General features: G+C 39.8%; 1 protein-coding gene across 1 annotated transcript in view; it reads right to left on the bottom strand.

Moving 5' to 3' along the window:
- Window positions 1-353: 353 nt before the first annotated feature.
- MYRFL (myelin regulatory factor like) overlaps window positions 354-26,960 on the bottom strand; it is a gene marked incomplete at its 5' end in the record, with an annotated part of 105,358 nt that continues 78,751 nt past the window's right edge. The window contains 12 exons of the mRNA XM_081061464.1: window positions 354-656; window positions 788-862; window positions 1,203-1,323; window positions 4,005-4,079; window positions 6,082-6,169; window positions 6,853-6,915; window positions 12,109-12,288; window positions 12,399-12,454; window positions 12,536-12,610; window positions 15,329-15,414; window positions 18,575-18,638; window positions 19,231-19,397. Coding sequence (XP_080917590.1) covers window positions 570-656; window positions 788-862; window positions 1,203-1,323; window positions 4,005-4,079; window positions 6,082-6,169; window positions 6,853-6,915; window positions 12,109-12,288; window positions 12,399-12,454; window positions 12,536-12,610; window positions 15,329-15,414; window positions 18,575-18,638; window positions 19,231-19,397 — 1,137 coding nt within the window. The 3' untranslated portion in view covers window positions 354-569. The remainder of the gene's footprint in view (window positions 657-787; window positions 863-1,202; window positions 1,324-4,004; window positions 4,080-6,081; window positions 6,170-6,852; window positions 6,916-12,108; window positions 12,289-12,398; window positions 12,455-12,535; window positions 12,611-15,328; window positions 15,415-18,574; window positions 18,639-19,230; window positions 19,398-26,960) is intronic.

Here is a 26,960-nt window from a genome sequence, read left to right as displayed (position 1 = left end):
CACACACACACACACACACACACTCACGCACACTCACTCACACAAACACATAGCAATAGTTTGCCTAAATGTGAGCTCAGCATCAGTCATCACCCACCCCTCCTGCCAACACACTGTATCACACATTCTCAGGAGCCTACGTTTAGTGGGTCCAAGTTGACATGGCTGAATGGGCCTTTTTGTTTTCCTCCAAAACTTTGAAAATACATTAAGACTAAGTAAAGTTAGACCTGCCTAGCTTGATCTCACAGCTTCCTTAATACCAGAAACAGTATTTTCAAATCCAAAAGTGCTGTTTACTCCAGGAAATGTTTTATTCCTAGTCATGGCAAAATCAAACACCACAGTATCTCAAGTTCCAGCAAACATTTTATTCTCCTCATTAATGTCTCAAAACTATTGGAAGCCCATGCCTGAATAAATCCTTTGACAATAAATGTGGGTGTTTTACAAAAAAAAAAAAAAAAAAAAAAAAAGCAGAAAGAAGATGCAAGAGGGTATAAGTTTCTGTTAATCGTATTTCTGGATATTTTTTTCCTTAGTAAAGTCTCCAACCAAACTTGAATAAATTAGGCACAATGTCGATAGAAGTAAAAGAAGTAATCTGTAAAGAACATCCCAGCAAAATAAGGATCCGTGGAACAGTCAGCTAAATCCTGTCAGAACAGGAGAAAGAAAGAATTAATATAAGAATCAATTGTAGTTAAAGTGTTTTATTTATTATTGATTATTTATTTATTGAATGGTTCCTTTCTTTCTCACCGAAAAGAAAAAGACAAAGGCTTACCGGTGCAGCTACACGGAAATGGTATGCACTATCAAAGAATGGGGCTACAGGAAGGCTCCAAATATGCTGAAATCCCTAAACAGTGAGCAAAAGAGAGATCCATTTCATAACCACATTTTACACTTAATTGGAAAAAATACAGGCTGAAGAAGCATTTCCTTAGCTACTGCAGGAGAGGTATCTGTGACAATAGTTTTTGATAGGGATTGCTAGCATATCTGCAGCTTCTGAAATAGGCACGGAAGACGCCTACTTCCCGGGCTTTGCTCTTGGGACCAGTGTCAGCAGGCAAGGAGAAACCCTGGTATGTGGCTCAAGGTATCTCTCTCTTAGTAGGGAACAGAGGTGGTGCCACAATTCTAGACACAGTTCTTCTGGAACAGGGGTGTCATGCCACTGAACTGGAAAACATTACCTGTGTCATCTCCTGGGAGACTTCTTGCTGGCTGTGTATCCCTTTGGCTTCCCTTTTCCTCTGGAAACATATATTTCCAAGTGTGAGCTTGCACTGGAAGACTATCAATGGCTCTGTTGTGCTTCAGGAGACAAAGGAAAGAAAGAGCAAATGGAAAAGCACTGGGCTACAACTTGATAAGAAGAGGGACCAATGGGAACATAACTTGGAAATCCATTCAAAGTTCCCAATAAGCATTGTATTACACAAAGCTCACTGATGCCGGTATGCTAGCTCATCTCTCATTATTACAGAAAGAAATTCAATCTCCGGTGACTACTGTATGGATGGAATGTTTCTGTCCTCCCAAATTTGTATCTTGAAATCCTAACCTCCAGTGTGATGGTGTTAGGATTTGTGATTAGGCCATAGGGTGGAGCCTTGTGAGCGGAATTAGTGTCCTTATAAAAAGGATCCCAGAGAGCTCTCTCACCCCGTCAGCCACGTAAGGACACAGAGAAGATGACCATTTATGAACCAGAAGCATAACCTCACTAGACACCAAACCTGTTGGCACCTCGATCGTGGACTTCCTAAACTCCAAAACTGTGAAAAATACATGTTTGTTGTTTAAACCACCCAGTCTGCGGTATTTTTGCTATAGCAGCCTGACCTGACTAAAACAACTACTGAGATAGCATATGACAGTCTCTAAAACCTAATAACTTAAATCACCTCAACATCAGAACTTATCACCATAGATTTTTAAGTGATTTTTAGATACATTCTTTCTCTTTTCACTGCAGCTGTATTTGCAACTATCTGAAGTTTCCAGGATTTCGAATTCTGCAAAATCCTGGTCTGGATGGATATTGTTTGAAGCGGCAAGGCTAACAAACACGGGTAGGGATGTGGGGTGAGCCCCATCAGCCATCACCAGACTTTAAAGCCATCAGAAAGAATGGTTCTTCTCTGGAGGTTGGCCCATTAATCATCTTCAAGAGGATGAGCTTCATCTGTCTTTAGAAATGATCTTTTGCACAAGGGTGACAGCCTACAATTTCAGTTGAGTATCTGAGATTTTTATTATTTTAAAATCACCCATGTTAGAAAAATGGCTGACTTAGTGGCTCAAGATGAACCAGGGCCACTTCAGGGGCTATACTGTTTAAGCTTATCTACCTCCATTGAAGCTACTGTGTTTCCCCGAAAATAAGACCTAATCGGAAAATAAGCCCTAGCATGATTTTTCAGGAGGACATGCCCTGAACATAAGCCCTGATGCGTCTTTTGGAGCAAAAATTAACATAAGGCCAAGTCTTATTTTTGGGGAAACACGGTAGGAATTAATGAGGAAATGTTAGTTTTGGTTACTTGGGTAGTGCTAGAGAATAGTAGTACACTTAACTCGGAAGAATAATACATGTGGCTTTTGCTCTGCCTTGAAATATAGTGGGTTCTTAGTCATGAAACATTAGCTGCTGGAAACAAACCTTTCCAAGGCAGAGCAGTTGGGTTGAGAGCCCATAGCTCATTGTAGAAGCAAAGCTGATGAGAGAAGGCATATGAAGCCTGAGTGAAACAGAGGAAGAGACAGAGCAAGAGGAAAAGTGATGGAGGAGGAATAACAGAGCTGGGAAAGCGGAGAGGACAGAGGAAAGGGAAAGAAGAAGAAAAGGAAGAGGAGAAGAAAGGAAATGTGGAGGGAGGAGAAAAGTAGAGAGTAAAATCAAGAGACACAAAGTGAAAACCATCTATTTTCATGCTGAATAGTAACTTACTGTATATTTTTTGAGTGAAGTAGGTCAAAACTACTTAAAGTACCATAATTATTTAAAATTGATAAGAAAAGATTATAGAGTTTGTGATTTTGGAGGAAAGGTTGTCTTAATAAAAACTACCATTTATTGAGTGCCTACTCTGTGCCAGGAAGGGGCAACGTTCTTGCGTGTCTCAGCTCATTGGGAAGGCAAAAAAATGTGGTTCAAAGGATGGGCTGAGTTTGAAGCCCAGTTCCACTACTTACTAGCTCTGAGTTTCATGGTAGGTTTTTGTTTTGTTTTTAAAACCTCTCTAAACCTCAGTGCTCCTATCTGAAAAGTATAAACTAAGGAGGAAAAAAAAACCAACCTCGGATCCAGTACTAAAGTGTAGAGTGTCTGGCATATAGTCTGTGCTTAGTAAATGGCAGTCATTAATTTCATTATTATTAACAGTGATTCCCACAGCAGCTCTACTTGTTATGGTACAATGTCAAACTCATTTTATAGATGAATAAACAGTAGCTCAGAGAGGATAAGTGGTTTCTCCAAGATTACGGATCTAGTTAAGTGACAGAGATAAAATTTGAACCCTAGTCTGCTCTACTCCAAACTCCTGGTGTTTTTTTTTAAACTCCCCTGGGGAAAGGAGGTAGTGTCTGCATTAGTGTTACTACCAGGAGCTCTCAAAAATGTGCAGTCTCCCCATCCAGAGGCCATGCTATTACCCTTGTTCCTTCCCCAATTCAAAGGGACACAGCCAGGGCGAGTCTGCAGCTTGCAAGCATAAAACCCAAGGTTACTTCCACTTTTTAGGTGTGAGTGTACAGCTTAGAGCCTTTCCATTCCACTGGAGAAAGCCTGGACTATCCCACCCAGCCCTCATTTTGAAAACCCGCTCCTCAAGCTGGCCCACATCTCAACTCAACCATCATTAATTAGTTAACATGGACTGATAAATTTCCACCTTCTAACTTACTGATAAAAAAATGTGGAGTAAATTCAGACTCGTTATTCAAATAATGATAAAAAATGGAATTGTTTTTTACAGCTATGCACTTACTTGATTTCCAGAGAGAATTTGAGATTGGTGGGTGTGTGTTTATTAACAGGAATATTGTAATTATAATTTCCAGACCTAATTGTGGAAAACAAAAAACAAAAAAAAACACAAATCAAAATATGCTGGAAAGGTATCAAATGGCTTTTTGTTACTCATTATATACTACATAAACTGTGAAATAGTCTATAATAAATAATAAATACAGATAATCAAGTTTACATGATACAGCTTTATGTTTTTCAGAGACATACCTGTCAAATTTCAAAGTGATCTCTTTCAGGTCCTAATATATAAGATATACCACACTGATTTATAATTTGCTAGAACAGACAGACAAAACGACAGAAAGTCAAATCCCAGGCCCAATGGACAAAACTGAACACACAGGAAATGACTTCAGTTCCCCTTAAGGAAATACAGATTTCAGAAGACAAATGAGGCAAAGGCCTCAAGCTAACAATCCCTCTGGAAAGGATGATTGGAAATAATAAATACCAGCTTTCCTACCGTAAATCACTTCCTTTTAGGAAACATTAGCAGGAAATATTATGCACTTGCAGAACTTGAACCAGCTAAAATTATTATAGTCCTAATTACCACTCAGTAATAGAGAACACACTGCAAGACAGAAATGTTTACGAGCATTTCATTTCTTGTATACAGAGATTCTTTATCCCCTTCCCTTTAAGAGACATACTTGGGGAAAAGCAGGAGTTCCTTTGATTCATATTGTAATGAAAACTCTAGCAAAAAAAGGTATATCGTATCTAAGTTGTTATGACCTGGCCATCTTTTAAATTATACGTAGAAACAACTTAAAAACAGATAAATGTGGAAAATATCCAGTTATTTTAGAGTCTCTTTAGTGAATACTAAAGTAAGTTGTTAAACATGAGAAAGCAAAAATAAATGAAATAGATCTGCTTTGGCATCAGAAGAGTGTGCTACTGGAGGAAGCTGAGATAAATATAGTTTATGTCCTACTCTGTGCCTCCCGACATCTGCATGCTCCACGGCAATCCAACTCAGTAGATAGTATCTCCATCTTACAGATGAGAAAGGGATATGAAGGGAGAGTAAACATCTTGTCAGCGTTCTGGAATTTAAACCAGAGTCACTTCACTCTTCTTCATTATGTCACCCTACCACATTAATTAATGTCTGTCTCTGACTTTTTCAAGGTTATTGAACTTCAGGTTGCTTAAGGACAAAATGGGGATTAAAAAAGAACAATCTAAGGATTGTGTGAGAATTCAGTGAGATGATAAATGTAGAGGTGAAAAACAAATCATAAAGCAGCATACAGTTTATTTTTAAAACTCGGGACCATCAGCTTGAAGCCTAAGTTATATCAGGGCCCAAAAAGGAATAAGGCTGAGAATCCATAGGATTTGTGACGCTAGTTCAAAATACAGGGCTTTGCCTTTAACTCAGCAGGTACCCAATACACGTTTATCAAGGAAAGAAAAATAACTCTCCATTCTTAAAGCCTACAACTTGCATATTGTGCTTGCTGAGGCTACTTCCACACTATGCTTCTAGACGTATCATTACCCCGGTACAGGTGACACAGCATATACTAGAGATGTGAGTTGCTGAGAGCTTACAGTACATGAAATTTTTTCTCCTAGCTGAAAAAGCTAAAACAAGCTATATTTTTTCAGCAATTAAAATAATCATATCCCTTGTTATTTAAATATACAAATGTCAGCTCACTCATAACTTCAAGCCATCAGTAACAATGTCTTTCTTGTCTATAAAATTAATAAGCAGCTTTGCGCCTATGGTTTGTGCCCCCAGAGAGTCAGCCACAGAGCTGCCCCTGAGCTTTTTGCTTTGGACGAACCCATTAAACCAGGAGGCTAGGATCATTGGAGCCGTGGTTTATTGACATTTGCTAATACCAACCATTTTATGATTCCCTCTTCCACCATGTAACAAATGTGTTTTCACTTAAGGAGCAATGTAAGCACACATTGATTTTACCATGTAGCTCTAGCTTTTATTCCAGTCTCAAAAACCCAGAGCCTGAGTAAATTCCAGAAACAATCAGAGAGTGGTGAAGCGGCTTACCCACCCGCACTGGAGTCTTCTACTGCAGTACCGACGATCTATTATTTGTTGGATTTCCATAATCTGAATAGAACTGATGGTTGTATCAATCCCTGAATTGAGAAGAAATAGAGAAAAGAAAATAAACTCTTCTGCAGAAGGAGAGAGTGTTCTTTCCCTTCAGCTTCAGCACAGGGCCCAAATTGCAGAACGTACAAGAAGAGTTTCCTAGATAAATGGGTTCCAGTTGCATTCAAATGAAAAAAAAAGGAGGAGAAAAAAGGGGAGGAGAAGGCTTTTTTATTATTGTTGTTGTTAGAGCAAATTTTAAGAAAACTGGGGAAAAAAGCAAAACAAACAAAACAAAAAGGAGGCTCCAATAGATAGCCTCATAACATCCAAAAGAATTTCTGGACCATGCAAGTCCTACTAAATTGAAATTTATTGAAAATAGAGAGGGCAACATGAAATACAACCTGGCCAAAAGAGAAAGCTTTACAAAACTAGATAACAGAAAACAAACGGAAAATACAGTCCGAAAATAGAAGAAGAGGGAAATTGAAATAAATTATTAAAATCCATGGAGATAACCACAGCTTGTCTAATAATGAGCAACCTTTGCTAATGCCTTCTTAGTGGTTAGGCTGACTTGGATTATAAACACATAACCCCTGGGTTTTTGCACCAAGGAGCAGCCTTTGTCCCCGTTCCTCTCTCCAGTGATGCTTTTACAGCTTGTTATTATTCTGCCTGGCTCCACAAATCAAAGAATAAAGTCACTTAAATTTAAACTTACAGTCACTCCCCCCGTCAGGGTTGGTTAGTGTCTCTCCTGCCAAGAATGATGTGCTTCTGTCATCTGAAAAGGAAAAAGTCTGTCAGTCTGTAAGGCTTGTTCAGGATGAGAAGAAACCCAGTGTGTGCCCTAGTTTGTCTCTATCAATGGACTGTTTCCCCCACTCTTTTCTGTCTCCCACCTTTCAACCCACCATATCCCTATCCTGTTTCTTACAGTGGATTCTCACCCTTCTCCAAGAAGTCATCTCCTTTGAGCTAAATTGTGTCCCGCAAATTCTCATGTATGAAATCCTAACCCCTAGTATCTCGGAATGTAACTATATTTGGAGGTAGGGCCTTTAAAGATGTATTAAATTAAATGAGGCTGTTAGGGTGAGCCCTAACCCAATTTGACGGGTATTCTTATACAAAGAGGAGAATAGGACACACAAAAAGAGGTGTGTGTGTGTGCATAGAGGAAAGACCTTGTAAGGACACAGTGAGAAGGCCGATGTCTGTGGGTCAAGGAGAGAAGCCTCAGAAGAAACCAGACCTGCTAACACCTTGATCTTGCACTGCTAGCCTCCAGAACTGTGAGAAACTCGATTTCTGCTGTTTAAGTCACCTAGTCGTGGTATTTTGTTAGAACAGCCCTAGCTGACGAAGACACCGTCCCAGATTAGATCCAGGCAGCTCACAGGGCCCTCCTTTCCAATGCCAGAGCACATATTACTAAATCTCGTCTGTGGTGATCAACCAGTGGTCAATCTATCACTATACCCAAGGGCATGTCATCTCTATTATTGTGTAACTTTTTGTGTATTTTTGCCCTTTTTCAACAAAGCCAGAATTAGGGAACTTCTACTAACATTCTTTGAATCCTCCGTAACTCCCAGTATAACGTGATCCACGCAGGAAAAAATCGAGCTTGAAATAAGGACTGAGCTGCAGTGAGATGAAGAATCAGATCACGGGTGTGGCGCCAGAGTTTGCTTGTGGAAAAGGAAGCTGGAGCAGTGGTTACGACCGTCACAGCCAAAATATGGCATTTTATTTATTTATTTTTGAAGCTATACATGTTTATTACAGAAACTTGAGATGGTACGATAAGTTGAAAATAAGAAGTGAAAATTATCCATAATCTTACAACCTTAATAATTGCGTCAAATTCCTGCCACTCTCCTCCCCTCAACCTACATGCTACACATACTCATATAGATGTCTGGGATAACCCTCTGCCTTTGTGTGTGGTTTAAACTTAGTAATAATTATATTATAAGCCTTTCATCTGAATAAGAAATGATTTTTGAAAACATGATTTTTAAAATTATAGATATACCATTATTGTTAGAAATTTAGATTTTTTCCCTTATAATAAATAATGCTGCGATGACATATCTTTTCTGTGTCTCTAATTATTTTCTTTTTTAAATTATTTATTTCTTTATTTTCAGTTACAGTTGACATTCAATATTATTTTATATTAGTTTCAGGTGTACAAAACAGAATAATGGTTAGCCATTAATATCCCTCACAAAGTGATATCCCCAAGTCTACTATCCATCTGACATGGTACATAGCTATTATCTAGTGTATGTACTTTTTATTTCATTCCTTCATTTGCATTAAACAATATAGTTTTATACTTTTCAATATAGTGTTGGACAAAACACAAAAATCTTAACCTCTTTTTAACAAGAGACATTAAGTTAATACAATGTGTGCTCTTTCATGGGACGTAAGAAGAGGCACGCTCTAAAACAAGTTTCTGTAGGAAATTTCAAGATAGGAAACAAAAGCGACAGTGGGGCTAATCACTCCTAAGTCTCTCTGTCCTGGTTGGTACTTCTCACAATACGTGGAAGGGCTTCTTTACTTGTGCCCTCACCTAACTGGGAGCTTCTGGAAGGCTGCGTCTTGTTCGCTGTCATATCCCCACATAAGGCAAGGCCAGGCTCCACTGCAAGTGCTCAAGAAATATTTGTGGAAGGAGAGAAGGAAGAGGGGCAGGCGAAGAAGGAAGAGAACAGGGAAGGCCAATCGTATACCCTCTAGAGAAAGGTTTCCTCTTGCACACTCAAAAGGGAAATCCCCAGGGGATGCGTGCAGAGGGATATTGGGAATGGACGTGGAAAGCTGGGCTCCTTTACCCTGTTAGCAAATGGGAGAAAGACAGAACTTGAAGGCGACAGAAAATGATGCTTTCCATGAAGAAGACATGGATCTAGATACATGCAGATTTTCTAGAAAACTGAATAGTTATTTCCCTTTGCATATAAATATATGTGCTGTCTAACAGGCCTCCAGATTGCTTGGATTCCAGCTATTCCGATAATAATTTTCAAGCACATGTCTCCTGCTATGAGTTTTGCTTATGATTCCTTCCACAGAGGGCTATGAACTTACAAGGCAAAGGAGGCACTAAGGAAGGCGAAATCAGAACTTCTCTATCCTTCTGTTTTCTTCTCCTACCTTTTATTCTACTTTCCTGCTGAAGTTGCAGGTAAAGGGCTCATTAGAAATTCTATAAATAAAGCTACAGAGTTGCCTCACTTCCACAGAAGTGTGTTTTCAGGTTCCTGGAGACAGAGAACCCTAAGATAATATTTAGTATTTAATGAGATAACAGTATTTTTTCAACAGTAATAAAACGTGAAGTTGAGATCATGCAGATTTAGAATTATGAAAATGGCTTTTCAAGGATTCGAAGTAACAAATTTTAAATCACCTATAAAACACCCCAATTTGTCACTTCTCTGAGGCAAGACTATTCATTTCTTTTGGTAGTAAATAGAACATTTCAGTTTTTCCTATTTTTCTCTAATTGAAAGAAAGAAGAGGGAACGACTTTTCTAGTATATCAGGGAGCCTGGTAAGGCAGAACTTCAATTTCATTGTTAGCCAGAGAAGCTGATAGTTGTTTCTAGGAGGAAACAGCCAGGCACCTTGGAACAAATTTTCTTTCTTTGGGAGATTTTTCAACGTCTCCCCTAGTTATGGGAAATAAGATGAGCAGATACTCTTGTCCCAGAGAAGAGAGCAACAAACCTTCATCTGGTTTGTTAAGGGCTACTCTTCCTTTGATGTGAAGAGCGGGTTGCTATAGGACTGAATTTGCACAAGGATCAAGGAAGTTTTTGAAAATGAAGATTAGATCAGTCCGTGACCTACCTACCTCCTCCTGTATAGGGTCCGTTGTTATCCATACTTCTCCCATACCGTCGGTGGGATGGTCTCTACTGAGGACTGCTCTCAGAAAAGGACAGGAGGGGCCTCAAGGTGGACTCCCAAGGTAAGAAAAGGATTTTAACAGCCACAGGTTTCATGTGCTTTCACAAGAGAGAAGGCTTTGGGGGATTTTTGTGGCAGTATTGGATTTTTTCATATTTAAAAATAGCGAGACCACGATGACCGAAACTAGTTTCTTTCTTCAAATTGAACCTTTAGCCTCACCCTACAGTGATACACGTTCCCAAGTTCAATCAGAAATTGCTTTCATGAGAAAAACAGTGCGAGCATTGCCTCCTGTAGGTGTGGGGAAAAGCTCTCTGTGCATTGGCTTCCTCACTGGAAAAAATGCAGATAATATAGTAACAGTGCCTCCTTTTAGGCTTGTGGGGATTAAACGATTTATTCATGTTGAGGTTTTATGACAGTGCCTTGCACACAGTGATACTTCATTACATGAAGGTGATGATGATGATGATGATTGATAAAAGTTATGTACTCGAGACTAGAATATAGGATAATATCAAAAGGACAAAGAAATTACCCTGCCACCCCATAACTTCAAACAATGGCACTATTCTGTGTCAGCCATGAGGGCTGCTCAAAAATGTTTTGGTTCATCTTCTAGCTGCATGTTAGGTCTGCACTTCCCCAACTGTGTTTAAATTAGACATGACCAATGTCACTTGTTACCATAGCATCCTATTCAATCCTACGAATAGATACTCCTTGCTATTATTTGCATTATCATTATGATTTAGACACATAATATGTGTGTTTATAGAAGATTTCTAAAAACAATAAATTAGCATACATTTGGATGTATTATATTTGCTCTTACAGAGGTAATTATACTTCTCACCCTTAATCAAGTTTCCATATTTTTAACATGAAAATTCTCTTACTTAAAAAGCATCTGTGTGTGCTTGTGTGTGTGTGTGTGTGTGTGTGTGTGTGTATGTGTGACTAGGAGGAAGATATTTTGAAAGTGGAATGCCAACCTTGTGTTTTTCACTGACTTAAAGCTTACCTTGAACTCATTAGACTTTCTAAAGCCTTTTACAGTTGCCCTTCTTGGTTTGGGCAGAGAGCCCAGATACTACATCATTTTTTAAATACTAAGTGAACCCCAAATTTTACCTAACCACATGTAATTACCTCAGTCGTGCAACTATTACTATCTTTGTTGGCAACGGACAAATGAAACCCTTTCACTTGAATTAACCAAAATGTCCTCCCTGGGCAGGGAATTCAATAGTCACGCGCCACTTAACAACAGCACTGTGTTGTGAGTAACGCATCTTTAGGCGGTTTCGTCATTGTGGGAACATCACAGAGTGTATTTGCACACACCTAGATGGTAGAGCCTACCGCACCCCGAGGCTGTATGGTACAGCCCATTGCTCCTAGTTTACAAACCTGTACAGCACGTTACAGTACAAAACAACACAAGATTAAATCAAGATCAAGAGAAAATGATACAACCAAGAGACGCGGTAAACATGACATATATGAGGCCGCTGCTGGCATAACACCGCATGCTGTTTTACAGCAAACCGCTTTTTATAAGTCGAAAGAGTACTCTAAAATAAAGATACAAAAGTACAGTATAGTAAATAATGATAAAAAAGTGCTGTAACATAGTTGCTTATTATCATTATCAAGTATTATGTACTATGCGTAATTGTATGTGCTATACTTTTATGACTGGCAGCGAAACAGGTTTGTTTGCACGAGCACCACCACAAACGTGAGTAATGCTTTGTGCTAAGATGTTAGGACTGCTACGTTAGGTGACAGGAATTTTTCAGCTCCTTTATACTCTGATGGGACCACTGTCATATATGTGGTCTGTTGTTGATCAAAACGTTATGGGGGGCATGACTGTATTATAAATAATTACAAGTTTGTCTATGTGTTTGTTTGAAGATCTTGCCCCCTAAATAGAAGAGTGGGACCATTAACAGCCTATCCAAGTAAATATTGACAAGAGGGAAAAAAACCTCAGGTTCAAAGCACTAGTTGTTTCTCTTTGAACGTCCTTTACCTGCCCATGGACTCCGAGGGGGTTCCTTCTCCTTGGACGGTCTTTGCACAGGACTTGAGAGGACTCTTCTCATTCCCCAGATGGGGCAGCAATAAATCTCCTGACATGGCAGGATCTCACAGAAAGTGATCTCTGGAACTTGGAAGGAGGATTGTGTGGTTGCCAGAGATATATTAGGTGCTGCAAGGCATTGGGCAGGGGGGAAAGAAGCGACAAGGTTACTCTGAAAGGTTGCTTCTTCTGTTGACAACGCGCATAAAATTTGAGGGTGAGGGATGTGAAGCTCTTACTTGAAGGGGAGGAGGCTGTGGGTGGCAGGGCCGGCTCTGGAGAGCTTGTAATATTGCTGGAAAGGAGAACAACATGATTCGTGAAAGAAGCCTTCAAGGATTCTTCTCCTCAAAGGAAAACAAGACTAAACTCTCACCTCGGAGGGAGATTTGGAGCGTGTCGGTCTTGATCTTTTAAGCTAAGTATGTAAAGGGAGACTATCGTCAAGGCACTGTTACAAAAGAAGAAGAAGAAGAAAGCATTATGTGGCAGATTGGATTCCAGATATATCTCATACAACCAGCTGGCCAGAGATGCAGTCTCCTAGGCCACACAGATGGGGGGAGGGCGGCCATGGCGGGCAGGATCGCCATAGAAACCAGCACAGCTACACTTCGCTGCCCTGGTGAGAAAAAGGCCTTGTCCTCCTGGAGCTCAGAGGCTCCTGGGGGCAGTCCATGCTGATGGATTTTTCCACAGAGCAGCCCACTGGCCTGGCAAGCTGTCTCAGAAGCATCTGTCACTAGTGGAAGATTACAAGAGGAAGCGTGTAAATCACTGGAGGCAGCCCTCTGGTCCTTGCAGCAAAAAGTCAGAGCGAACTTCACATCCCACTGGCGGAGGAGGTCTGCACTGTGGCGCTGGGAGAAGACAGGCGGCTCAGGTTTAGTCAGCCGTGGATGCCAAACCCTTTGGCCACTGCTGACATCTTCCAGCTGCCTGTCTTTTCAGAGCACCACACACCCAATTGGACAGAGGAAAGAAAGAAAGGCACTAAAGCATCCATTTCCACACTCCATGGCTTTAAAATAATGAGTATATCCGTTCCCCCTGATGATCAGAACTTAGAGATTCAAATGAAAGCTTTCCTTAAAGGGTCTGAGCTTTGGGAAACTATTCCCAACAGTGCTCACATATCCAAACACTCAGCATTCTCTTCCTCAAGGGAGTCTTTAGAACTCTCTCAGGAGCCACACACGAAAGTCTGCCTGGTGACTTCACAATCCCACTGGGTGCTGGGTGGTGATCTAACTCGACTTCCTGCCAGCTTGACTTCACACCTAATTCTATAGGACGAACTCTTCCTTGTTTTGTTCCCCATCAAAGGTGGTAGATGTTTATCATTAAATATACACAAAGTATGTGCCACGTGTGTGAATTCCACTCATAAAAACAGAATTCCTAAAGTGTTCTCTGCAGCCGCTTATTACTGCCCAGGAGGCACAGCCCTACCTGGGAAAGGTAGCCCCAAAGGTGCCATCTGACAGAATTTGTTGTGTTGCCCTGGCAACTGCTTGCGGTGGTTCAGTCTCCCTTACTTTGTTCTCCCACCCCCACCCCCACTCTCTGTCTCCCTGTTACTAATCCTTAAATACTCTTTCTGATTTGTCTCTGGCATCTGCTTCAATGCACAGTCCAAGAGCTTGTAAAATCATAGAATGACATAGCCATCTGCTTCTTTGTTTCAGGGAAAATTCTGGTTTTGACCCTTATCAGGTAAACCACAGGCCAGAAACAGGAAAATAAGCCTTAATTCCTTCCATTTATAGTCTTATCAGTCAATAATTTTGGAAGCACAAATAATATGACAAGCACGTTAAAAGCAGTCTCTTTACATCAGATTTAGACTCCCTAGAACCTTGCCATCAGGTTTTCATGGAGAATGCTAAGCGTGTCTGCTAAAGGTAGAGGGTCCCACTCTCCTGAGTTGGGCATCCCAGCAGAAAACAAGCTCACATAGGAGAGCGGGAAAAGTGCAACAGCTTCTAATGGGAATTCTGTGTCGTGGTTGGTGGCAAATACTTGGGGATGCCGCCCACAGCAAGCAGTAGCAACTGAGAAGTTAAAATGGTAAGGAGACAGACAGACCCATGCTGTCTCCTATAGCCAGGGAATTGCCTCAGGTGAAGGCAGAGGAAGCACCCTGGTACCATCCCTTACTTTGCCTCTGAGATTGACTGTCTCCCCTAGACAAGCCCAGAAGCCAGCCCTTTCCCATACCAAATAGATACCCCTCTCACCAGGGGAATAGTCAGGCTAAAAACAAGATGCCCTGAAGGTCAGAAGCAAGATGACCAAGGCTCAAGGGAGTGGTAGAAGAGGGAAAACAGTGTCAAGTATATGGTGATGTATTACAGAAAGGCACACTTGAAACCTATAGAATTTTACTAATCAATGTTACCCCAATAAATTTAATTACCAAAAAAAAAAAATAGATGACCGGGCTCAAAGGCTGAGAGGCCATCACAGTGGCAGCACAAGCCTGAAGACCAGAGGCCTGAAGAGACTCCAGCCTCCCAGTAAAGGGTGACGCCCAGTAAGGGGTTACTCCTCCACCCTGCAGAGGAGGGCTGGCAGTCAAAAGGGACCCAGTACTAGCATAGCAAATACTTTGTCCTTACTGTATTTGTTTGCTTTAACTGCTTAGTAAATGTGGTTACAATTTCATCATAGTGTACTTCTTGGGGTAATCTCATAGTCCTTTTAGTATGAAATCTCCACTTAAGAATTTGGAAAAATCCTAATAAATATGAATGTCCAGGGAAGAGTGGATTGTATCCAATTGCTTACTCACTCCCTACTCCCCAAGTAGACAGGAAAGAGAACAATGAATTTGAGAAAGTTATTTGCAAGACTGAAAAAATATATATATATATGCACACAACCATATATGGGAAAGGCACAGTGAGCTGGTAAAACCTATCAGTTGACTGGAAAAAAAAAATCATCCTTCATCTCACATTTAAGTGCAGAAAGGCTGTGCTTTTCTTCACAGTATGAGTTTTTAAAGGGCTCTCTCACCTCTAAGCTGAATCAAAGGTCAAGGCCCGGTTTAAAGAGCTCCTTGTCTTCAAAGTAAGTAAAAGGTGAGGCCTCAGTTCTCATGTGAGAAAAGGAAGGTGGGAAGAAAAAAGAGGCTGACACAGCGTAACACGGAAGTTTGTCTTACCAAAATGTCATCACAGCAATGAGAGTGATCACCAAGGTCTGGAAAACCCAGTTAGGACACAACTGGTTTTTTCCTGAAAAATAAATCTATAAAAAGATTCAGTAATGAGCAGTGATAAGTTGGCAACACTATCTGAGAGGACATTGGAAGACTCCCTCCCAGCAAGGATCTTTGCTGCTCCCTGGGGGTGGTTGGTGTGCTCCCTTCAATCTACATCTCCCTCCTCCACTCTGCCTCCCTGAAAACAAAGCTCTTTCAAAGCCCACTACAAGTCCCTCCCTTTCCTTGACACTCCAGGCTTCCGGCATCTCTCTTTTCCCTAACATCCTGCAGGACCATCATCTGTACCATTCACTTAGGGCTTATTTTCAAGTTTTATGAGAGAACAGGACCTACTGGACAAGATACTCTCAGAACCCAGATGTCTCTCTCTCTCTTAATAGGATACTTTCAAAAATCAAAAGGTCTTCAAGATGAAATAAACCCCAACGGAAGAATTTCAGACATCATGACAAGCCGTGGAAAAGATTTTTGTGGCATGAAATACTACTAAGTACTCTGACACAAGGGTATCCAATGTTGTCTCCTATTTTTAAGGACAGTTCTGGGCCTGTGTCTTATTTATTTTTCTATCTATTCAACAAATATTCACTGAGCACTGCTATGTACAATACTACAGGGGATGTGACAAGAAGCAAATTACAGTCCCTAGGAAGTGAATGAGACAAACTTTTAGGACTGATCAGATTGGCATAAAAACTTGCCTATGAGGATTGGGCCAAGAACTTCAGGATAGACAGCTGTGCAATTGCTGGGAAATCTGGCTAAACAGAGAGGAGAGGTTTTCTGTCCCCTTAAATAAGGTTCTCCTTAAATATGAGTTTTCCCAATAGGGAGTATTATGTTTGCTTCCTCCTGGGAATATAGGGTAGAATCATGGTTTTGATCAGGAGGGAAATGGAGGATGGTGGTAGTTTAAAAAAATAGCTTGAAATTGGTTTTTGTTTGAATTTCTTGAATATTAATAATGATGAACACTTGTACACATTTATTATGTGCCATAAACTCTTCTGAGTGGTTTACATATACTAATTTATTTAACCCTCACAATAATCCTCATAATCCTATGAGGCAGGTGCTGTTAACCCCATTTTAGAGATGGGAAAAAATAAGGCCCAGGAAGGCACAATTCCTCACCCAAGATCACACAACTAGGATATGAAACAAAAAATATTGGGCTCAGAATCTGTGCTCTTAACCACAATGCTATGCTGTCTCCCCTCTTCCATCTGCAAAAAATGAAACACTATACAATTTAGATACTATTGTGATTATTCAAAAGGTCCTCATGGCTTACCTAATGAACTCCTTAACCTGGTGATCCAGAAATTGAGCCTCACCTACATTTTCAGCCTCATCTTCTACTCTCCTCCCTAACCAACTCCCACCTACTCCTTCAACAAAACCAGTGCCACCTCTCAGACCTTGACTTATACCATTCCATCTGACACCTCTCATACAGCTCCGGTTATAGCTAGCCCACACTTACTCCTCCTTGAAGGCCCATCTCCAGTAAGACTCCTGCAGCAGCGCTCTGAGTCTCTCCAACTAGGACTGTTCTTTGTATTTTCTTCTGATTTTCCCTGGCTACCCTGAAATTTTCTAGAAGGGGCCACATCTCACCTTTATCTGCCTTCCACAGGCCTTGGCAGTCACAGTGCAAGGTCTCTGAGTTGAACACGTGCTCTTTAAGGCCCATATAACTTCCTGACTCTGTGTCCACATCCCAACCACCCCCCCACCGCCCCACCCACACACCCAAGACACTGAACCACTGAACATTTTTAATTTAGATCATGCGCCTTCAAGGAATATCTTCAGATTGAGCTCTCCATTCATGCATTTATTTGACAGATATTTCTTGAGTCCCTACTATCTGCCAGTCCCTGGGACACAGCGTGAGGAAGGCAGACATGGGCCTGCTCTCTTGGACCATACAATCTAGTTAGTATGTTGAGGAACTGCAAAATAAAGAGATTCTTTGGTTGCAAGATGGGACCTACATGTGCAACTGCACATGACCAAATTGCACCAATCAGGGCTGCGATGGATGTAGATACCATCCCCTATGTCCTATTGCAAACTGGTTAGTACAAAGGACACCTTCCCTACACAGTATTTTAAATGTTTTGTATTTGTTGAACAACCTGCTATGTGCTGGGCATGGCGCTGAGGGCTTTAGCTCATTTAATCCTATCAACAGTTTTGTGAAGTGTAATGCTATTATTCTCTCCATTTCCCAAATGCAATTAAGTAACTTGCCCAAGAACACTTCTACATATATATTTATCCATGCATTTCTGCTTATTAGTACACCAAGACACCTGTCAGCAGCCTAACATTGTAGTAGTTTTTCGTCTGAAACTCTGTCTGAATTCTTTTACACTAGTTCAATGCAGTATAACATGAAGAGTAGAGAGTAAAATAAGGCAATGGCCCTAACATCAGGTCATCCCTTAACAGGATATAGATTAAGGTCTTTAATATCTTCCTTGAGGAAGGACCACCTTTGGAACACTGGTGGGTCAGAGGGAGCAAAATGACTTTAACAGCAATCTATGAATTGCAGCTAGAAAGGGAATATCATAGCTTCTCCCTCCCTGACATGTCTCTGCAATGGACAGGATGTCCTTTAAATTAATCAATGATTAACCTTCACGTTTTACTGTAAATGCTATCCTATTAGATGAAAGTTCTCGATTCATTAATAAAGTCCTCACATTTTAACCTTTGCAAGCAAGGAAATACTTACTCTCCATTTGCATATATGGAACTAAATATCAAAGGGAAAAGAGGGATTTGAGGATTAACTGACATCCCTTTGGGATCTTCTGAAGTCAAAGATAAAGGACAAGGTGGAGTCAAAGAACCCACACAGATCTGACAACCCGGCGCCAAAGCCCTGTGGAAGCTGGTGAATTTCACCTGCTGAAGACACTAGAGATAAAAACTGGCAGAATAATGTTTATGAAACGAACATGTTCTGTACTCATTTCTCTAAACCGCTCTTTGACAGACCAGTTAATATCTACTAAAGGGATGGTATTTAAATACCTGAAGCACATAAAGGTGCAAATTAGGGAACTCATCAAGAAAATAAATGAAGAAAAAATCTGGATCAATTTCTCTAAAGACTTTTTCGTATAGAACATGTCATCTCTGTTCATTAAATGTAAGTTTATTTACCTTGTTGAGTTTTTTGGGAATGGCCTTTCTTGGAGAAGATGCACTAAAAGTTCTGCTAAATTTGCTTTAAAAAGAAAGAGAGAGAATTAATTACTATTTAAATGCCTCTCCAGGAGTTACATGACAAAGGCCCAGATGTCACTAACACAGCAGTATGACTCCTTTTGTAACACAGTGGTAATTTAAATAAGGAAAAGTCAAGGCAATTGACAGTTCCTTTTATGGAAAAGAACTTTAGTAAGCATAAATGAATGCATTAAACATTACATTTCTCTTTATCTCAAAATTATACCCTAGGAAATGTGTATTTACCTCCTTAAGTAATCAAAAAATAAAAGCTTTTTTTCCCCCTGAGGACAAAACATGGTTTTCTAAATTTAGAAATGGCCACCTCCCCTAGTTAAAGGCGGAGCTACCCTTTTGCTAAAATACAGCACTTCCTGTAACAACTGCTCTTAAACAGATGTGTGATGTTTTGTTTCATTTTTAAAGCTGTAATGAAAAAGTATGAAAATTATCTTATAGGCCAATTGTGTTCCAAAACATTCTAAAAGAAGAAGAGGGACTTAATCATTAGAAAGTAATGGTTGCTGCCGGATCTAGTCATGGAAAGACTCCACTCCTTTTTCCAATTTTTATGGCAATCCTGGGTATACCTGATTGAGCTTGCTTCACTGGCTGAGGACTTCCAACTACTGCTGAGCCGCTTTAGCCTGGTCAGCTTTCTATTCCATATTTCTAACTCTTCTATTCGTTCTTCAAGGTTGTTGGTTAATTTGCAGAGCTGCTTCACTGCACCTACATTTTCCATAAAGATCTGGTCCTAAAAATGAAAATAATACAGAGTGCATAAATTTACAGTTTGAGACCACCAGAGAACTGTCCGTAGCCCATTCAAAGACACCTGGAACACACCACTGAAAATAGTTATATACACACACAACCTCAAGTTCATTCGAAATTAATCTGGAGAGGTTTGCAACTTACAGTGGTCTTGCTAAACTGCTGGCTGTGTAATAAAACTGCTTATGTTCAATTTGCAATAAAATGGAAATATGTCCTTGTAACCCAGGAGAGAGGATGGAGCTGAAGGATATTGTCAAGTTTGGAATCTGAAGAGTGATTTCCAATGGCCATTACGCTGTGTTTGAAACTCATAAAAGGAAAGTCAGAGCAGACTTCTGAATGTTGATTTGTGTGTGGATCACTAAATCCTCATAAGAAATGACTCCAGTTCTTCCTGGTAAAATGTGCATCCAATTGCACAGAAGAAGGAAGGAGGAATGAAGACCTGGGCTTTTCTCTGAGTTCTGCCACTCACTATATGTGAGACCCCAGGTAAGACATAACAACCTCTCTAAGCTTTAGTGTGTTCATCTGTAAATGAGAGGAAAATTCTAGAGGTGTTAATTTCTGCTTTAACATCCAATGAACTATCACGTGCAATTTATTTTTCAGCCTAACTTCCAAACAAAATTTAAAACAGTACACTTAAGTCTTCTTGTTCAGAAAGTCATTGACATGCCAGAAAGACCAAGAAAGGGGAAACCAACCAAAGCCATAGTGTGCAAGCCGGCACTACTTCCATCACCCATACACTTCAGTTGTTATAGGAACATGTGTGTCTGTCTCTCAGCCATAACAAAAACCCTGGAAAGCTCTTATCAACGTACACGCTGATACTGTGATCTCTCCTCCTTCCTCCGTCTGTTTGCAAGTTCAGAATGCCATGGCACCTTTGGGACTTATAGTGGCTGGTCCACTATTGTAAAGTGATGATCTAGAGGCCAAAAGAGAAAGACCATTTTGTGGTTGGGGGACCAAACTCAAGAGTGTGTGTCCTTGAGATTCTCATCATGCACACCAAAGTTTTAAGTTTCAAATGCTGTAAAGCAAGCACTCAGAAAGGATTCAAAAGCTGAACATAGATTTAAGGCTAAGTTCATGCAGTTTAAAAGACATGCACACTGCTATAAAACACACTGGTAAAGAGGTTAAGTATATAGTCAATTTCAGAATACTCTAATATTGTAATATGATGGTATATAGATCACTTAACTCCAGCATAAAGGTGAAAGGATGAAAGTATTTAAAATAAATATAGCTACAATAATTTGCTAATGGTGCACACATAAGAGGTAAATTATAACATCAAAAACGAATGTTGAAGGGGGAGTGAAAGGGTAGAGTTTTTGTATGTGACCAAAGCTGTTATCTGAAAAAAATAGGCTGCTATATCGATAATGTATTTTATGTAAGCCTTATGGTAACCACAAAGCAAAAACCTGTAGTGATACACAAAGATAAAGAGAAGGCACAAAGCTTACCACTAAGAAAAATCATCAATTTACAAAGAGAGACCGCAAATGAGGAAGACAGGAATAAGGGAAATACAAAATAGCCAGAAAACAGTAAGATAGTATTAGTAAGTCCTTACCTATCAGTAAGTACTTTAAATAAAACTGAATTAAATTCTCCAGTCAAATGGCATAGAGTGGCTGAATGCATTTAAAAAGAAAAAAGAAAAAAAACACAAGACCCAACTCTATGCTGCCAACAAGAGACTCGCATCAGCTTTAAGAACACACATAGGCTCAAAGCCAAGGGATGCAAAAAGAAAATTCCACTCAAATGGAAACCAAAAGAGAGTAGGAGTAGCTATACTTATATCAGATAAAATGGAATTTAAATCAAAACCCGTATCAAGAGATGAAGGATATTATATAATGATAAAGGGGTCAATTCATCAGACCGTATTACAATTATAAATACATATATATGCACCCAAGCTGAGTTTAAGATAACTAAGCTCTAAGGATGTAATGTATAACATGGGGACCACAGCTAACAATACTGTGTGATATGGTTCATAATGGCTAAGAGAATGAGAGGGGAGCAGGATTTTGCCACCCCAAAATATATCTCTTTGGCACAAGGATTATCTTAGGCTGATTATTTTCAAGAAACAAGGCTTAGGAAGAGCTTTGTACCTCCCCCTTAACTGCCTAAAATAATTGAGAGAAAGGGCCTGTTTCAGGTAGAAGCGCTATACCAGACATAGCTATGAAGAATATGACCTAGGTGTGGTCTACTGGAGGAAGTGGGGGGGGGGGGCTCAGCAGGGGGGTCGTTTGTTTAAAGTCCTCTCTGTGTCTCACTGTCTCCACATGGCATAGCAAACATTTGTTTTTCGTCTTTGTGAGAATTACCTTTGTCCCCTTTGAAGTCCCAGACTCCTACCCCCTTCTCCTTAGCTCTGGATGGCATATAAGCCTCAATGGCTTGATGGCCTTCATATTCTTATGGAAGCTCCATATATACAAAATTAAACTTGGGTTTTTCTCCTGTTAATCTGTCTCATATCAGTTTAATTCTTAAGAGCTTATAAGGGCAAGAACTTATAAGGGCAGAGGAGAAATTTTTCTTCCCTAACAGAGTAAATCTTAAATGTTCTCATCATACACACAAAAAAAGATAATTATGGCAGGTAGTGTGTTAACTAACCTTATTGTAGTAATTATTTTGCAATATATAGTATATGGATCAAATCATCATGCTCTATACCTTAAACTTACAGTGTTATGTGTCAATTACATCTCAATAATTCAGTTGCGAGGGAAGATACTTTATTTAAATAAGATTGGACATGAATTGATAACTGGAATTTGAGTGAAGTATAAATGTGGGTTTCATCACCAGTCTCTCTAATTTTGTATATGTTTGACATTTTTTATCAAAAATGTTAAAAATAAATAAATTACAAAATAAAACCAAACCCCCCCAAAAAAAATCTCCTGACAAAAGCTCTTCTAAAATTTCTAATTCTGGTACAGATTTTCTTTTACTTCTGAATTTGTTTAAATAAAAATAAAGCAGAAATGATGACGATCAACATAACATTTTATGGTTCTAAACATAGTAAATGTCATATGATAATTTACTATGTTTACATTGTAGGAAGCCTTATACTGTAATTATAACTGTATTACACAGTGTGTTGATGTCCATCCAGCAGTACAGAACAGATTCCCAGCCATCATCTCTGATTCCTTCCCCCACCTTACCCCCCAGCAGGCAAGCTGCCACACAATGCTGTCAGTTCAACATCCTAAATCTCCTGAATCTACCCACTTCTCTCCATCCTCACTAGCACTTATATGTATGTGTGTGTGTATGTGTGTATGTGTGTGTATATATATTCATATATTTAATATATAATATTTATATATATATATATATATGTTTAATTCTTCTTGGCAATTGGATTCTTTGAAATGTTTGCTTGCTACATTAATTCGTGATTTAGCCCCAATCAAAGCAGACCATGAAAAATGATGCTCAAGCCCAGTCTCAACCATGGTAAGCTCTGCAATGTCTCTCAAACAGGATTTTTACTGCTGCCTCATTAGAGAAGGGCAATGGCTGCAATTGTCCAGCTACTTGTCAAGAATGATTTAAAAAAAAAAAAAAAAGAAAAACACCTCTAGTTTCTACAACTCAAATTTGCTGGCACCATACATCTCCCAAGTAGATCTAACAGGCCAGACGATAACTCATGTGTTTTCCTATTTAAGAAGAAATGAAATCAAGGTGGATAGGGAAGTTACCACTACCATCTTAATTATAATTAAGGTCTTCACTTTATAGATGCAATGGAAATTTACTAAAAAATAAATTTCTAGGATATCTTATGGAGATTGACTCTTAGTGAAATACTTCTGACTTCTGTCCTCTATCATCATAGTGCAACCAGTATAAATATGTCCAAAAACTAATCTAGAATTTTTTTAAAGTCTTTTTTCTATGCAAGTGAGCGGTCTCTATGAGTTCATCATAAGCACAAGTGTGCTCCTAGATGCCCGAGGGACTTTTTCTAAATACACACATCCAGGTCCCATGGAGAGACTTGTATTCGTTAGGACTGAGATGGGCAGAAGCCTGGGGCATTTTGAAAAGCTTCCCTCTCTGATGCCCACTGTTGCTTAAAAACGACTTTGTAATTACTCAACTCTGTCTAGTTATTTTTAACCATTTTCGATGGGACCCACTAGCTCAGCTGAAATGTAGCTTTATAGTTGTGATACAAAAATGACTAAGCCAGCTTGCTACCAAAAAATTGCTCATGAGACCGTGACGGGGAAGTGGTAACTGCTTCACACCACACAAGAATCTCCCACCCACAGTTTAAGACTTCCTTCGGGATGGGGGTACATATGGACAGAGTGAGCATACTTTTTGAACACACATGTAGGGCAGTTGGGCAAGTACAAGTGCACATGTAAACAACAGAAGCATTTGTGAAATCAGAGTTATGCTCTAGCTTAGAGTAGGTCCCTTACGTGAGCTCTGTCTTTCACCATAGCCCACTGCACACTCTGGGCCCCAACCCTCCTGAACCATATGCCCTTAGCTAAACATATCCTGCTTTCTCTGGTCTCTGGAACTAGCACAGCCTGCTCCCTTTACCATAACCATCTGTCTTCCCCCTCTTCCCACCTTCCTTACACTTAGGGTTATATTTACATGTATTATAAAAACCTAGTGACAGGGCCCCACATTTTGGGCACAACCAATTCTCCAGCTCAGGGCAGTAAGTCAGTACATATTTAATGATTCAATGAATGAATAGTCTTACAGTGGTAGTTCTTGCTCTCTAGTGAGAGTAAAGACAGTGGCCAAACTTCCAGCTGCCTTTTTATTTATTTATTTATTTTTTAAATCTGCGGTTGCTCTCAGAAAAACAAAAAGACTAAGGTCCAAATTTCCTTTTCCATGTTAGGAAATGCCCATGGAAATGCAGGTGAATTAAGCAAAGAAACACTAGTGTTTCATGTCCTCATTGAAATGGGATAGTGGGTTTGATTACACCCAGCAGGCTGGTTTGCACTATGGTTTGGTCCTTTCCTCTTTGCGAGGAGATTGGCTCAGGAAAGAGATGAATGTCCTTTCAGACCCCCTCGCCTCCAAAGAAATCTTTGGACTCCGCAGAACAGTTTGCAAGCTTCTGCCTGGGTCCCTTGCTGGTCTGACAATAAATGAGCCCACAATAGTGAGGACCAGTCCAGCAGCAGAGGTGATTTTTCCTCTCACTGGACACTACAACTTGTTCTCTGTCAACAACACTGAATAAGAAGGGTAACTAAGCCTGATGGCAAAGAAAGCTTCGAGAAGTTGAAATAGGCTCTTATTTCTTTCCCAGTTAGAGTCACAGCCTTAAAATCTCTCCTTGTGGCAGCTGATGTTGCACACACAGACGTTTCATAATCAGACCATGGGAATAAACCAGCCTGTAATTGAGCATTATGAAAATGATTGCCAAAGGGAGACAAATTGTCTTTAGCCAATGGGTGTGTCTGGCAATTGTTTAGGCTTTGGATAAACTCAGCTTTAGATCTTTGTCCAAGAGTTTATTTTGTGGATAGTTCTCCAGGCCCTGACATGGATTTAAAAAAAATAGAATCACCAAACCAGAAAAGCAGGCTGCTAAGATGGTGTGGAAGCTCAGACCTCCAGGTGACTTTCCAACAGGTCCTTGGAAGAGAGGTTTGCCTCACCTGTATATTTCTCTTCAAGGAAGCCAACTCTTGGGCTCATTTCCCTGGATGTTGTGTTTTACCCTCTGCCTTAAGTTATAAAGGAGAGCACAGAGTTATAAAACAGTTTAAAAGCATGTGTTTCATTGGTGCCTTTTATTTGTTTGCTTTAAAATTCTTGCTTAATTTTTGTTACCTCTGTTTAAGTGCAATTTTCTATGGAAGGTCTAGAGTTTTTTGACTGAGACAAGTTGCTGACACAATATTTAAATTGCAGTTTTAGGTGTCTGGAACAATGAGCTCTTATCCCAACATTTTATTACAAAAATTTGCAAGCATGTAGAAAAGTTGAAAAAATTGTAAACGCCCAAATACCCATCATCTAAACTCCATAGTTAGCGTACGCTTCTATTTCTTTTACCAGAACATTTAGCATCCTGTTCTATTTCTTCTCCATCTATCCATTCAATTAATTCATCTTCTTTAAAGGCATGGGGGGGGGGGATGAGCAATAATGTTTCAAGAAGACATAACTATGAAAAGAAATTTTCCAAGAAAACAATAAGTGGCCTACTTCTCTCTAAAATTTTTACCAAAAAAGAGGAGAAATTTCTCCCTGCTTACAGTGTAAGGAGGTCCTCGGAGAGAAGATGATCTACAAATGATGATCAGTTGGTAAAATATCCAGGGCTGGTTGAAATAACATTTGAACTTGGAGTCAAATCAATCAAGTGAGTGCGACAGGGAATGCTTCTCCATGGCACTAAAGTCATCACAGGCAACGAAGGAGATCTCCTTCCTCTTCTGATGAGAATAGAATGGACTTTTAAACCAACTGCTGAGCAGGACATTTAAAAGCCCCCATTTAGATCCTAGGCTGGCTATTTGAACTTAAACTAATATAGAATTTTTTTTATCACTCAGTTATTCTATATTGAAAAATTTAAAACAAAATATGTCACTCTACTTAAAAAATATAATTTCAGAGACATGTGAAGTGGTGGCCTATCTGAATGACATCTGGAAAAATTTATTAACAATTAACCATTTATTAGGTTCTACTATGTTGTAGAAAAACTTGGGAGTCCTAAGAAAACTTGCATGAACAAAACTCACTTAAAGAAAACAATAGCTTCTTCAGTGGGGGACAAAGTGATTAAGGTAGAATTTTAACTCACCATAATGAAGTTATTTTTACTGTAGCACTATAAGGAAGAAAAGAATTTGTTTTGTATAGCTATAAAAGTAACCTTATAATCTCCAAAACTTGCCAAGTTTTGGACACAGTTTTATCTGATGCTGAAATTCATGCTCTTAACCACAGTGCCATATACTATCGGCGATTTTTCAATCATCAAAGTCAGTGATGTTTTGGTAACATTCATTTACCTCGCGTCTCATCCATCTCCCCCCGCCCCCCTCTCCCTGCATTTCCTGGTTGAGCCTCTCTGCTCACGTGACTTTTTGGCACTGAGCTTGCTCCATATTCTCCTGCTTTTGCCCAATCCCCTCCACCTTTACAGGTCCTCTCCTTCCTCTACAGCCCTCACTGGATTTGTTCTGCTGCTCTTAGTCCTCTTTGCTTCTTATTCTATATGGTCTCGAAAGCCTCTAGGGCCAGGCAGGTAACAGGAAGCAGAGCTGTGAAGACATGTGAAGCCACCCCTCCACACCTTGTCACCAGATCTGATATTTCCAGGGCATCAGAAATCTGACATTTGTGTGAGGAGCTCCTGAATTTTGAAGGTAGGCACCAAATTTCAAAATGTTTAAAACACAGTGACGGGGGGGAAAACGTCTACAGGCCAGACTCAGCCCCAGACTTCCAATCTGTGACCTGCATCCATAACCTT

This window comes from Rhinolophus hipposideros (genome assembly GCF_964194185.1).
Source record: "Rhinolophus hipposideros genome assembly, chromosome: 9".
Classification (NCBI taxonomy): Eukaryota; Metazoa; Chordata; class Mammalia; order Chiroptera; family Rhinolophidae; genus Rhinolophus; species Rhinolophus hipposideros.
Note: the sequence above shows the minus strand (reverse complement) of the source record. Positions and strands in the feature narration are given on the sequence as shown.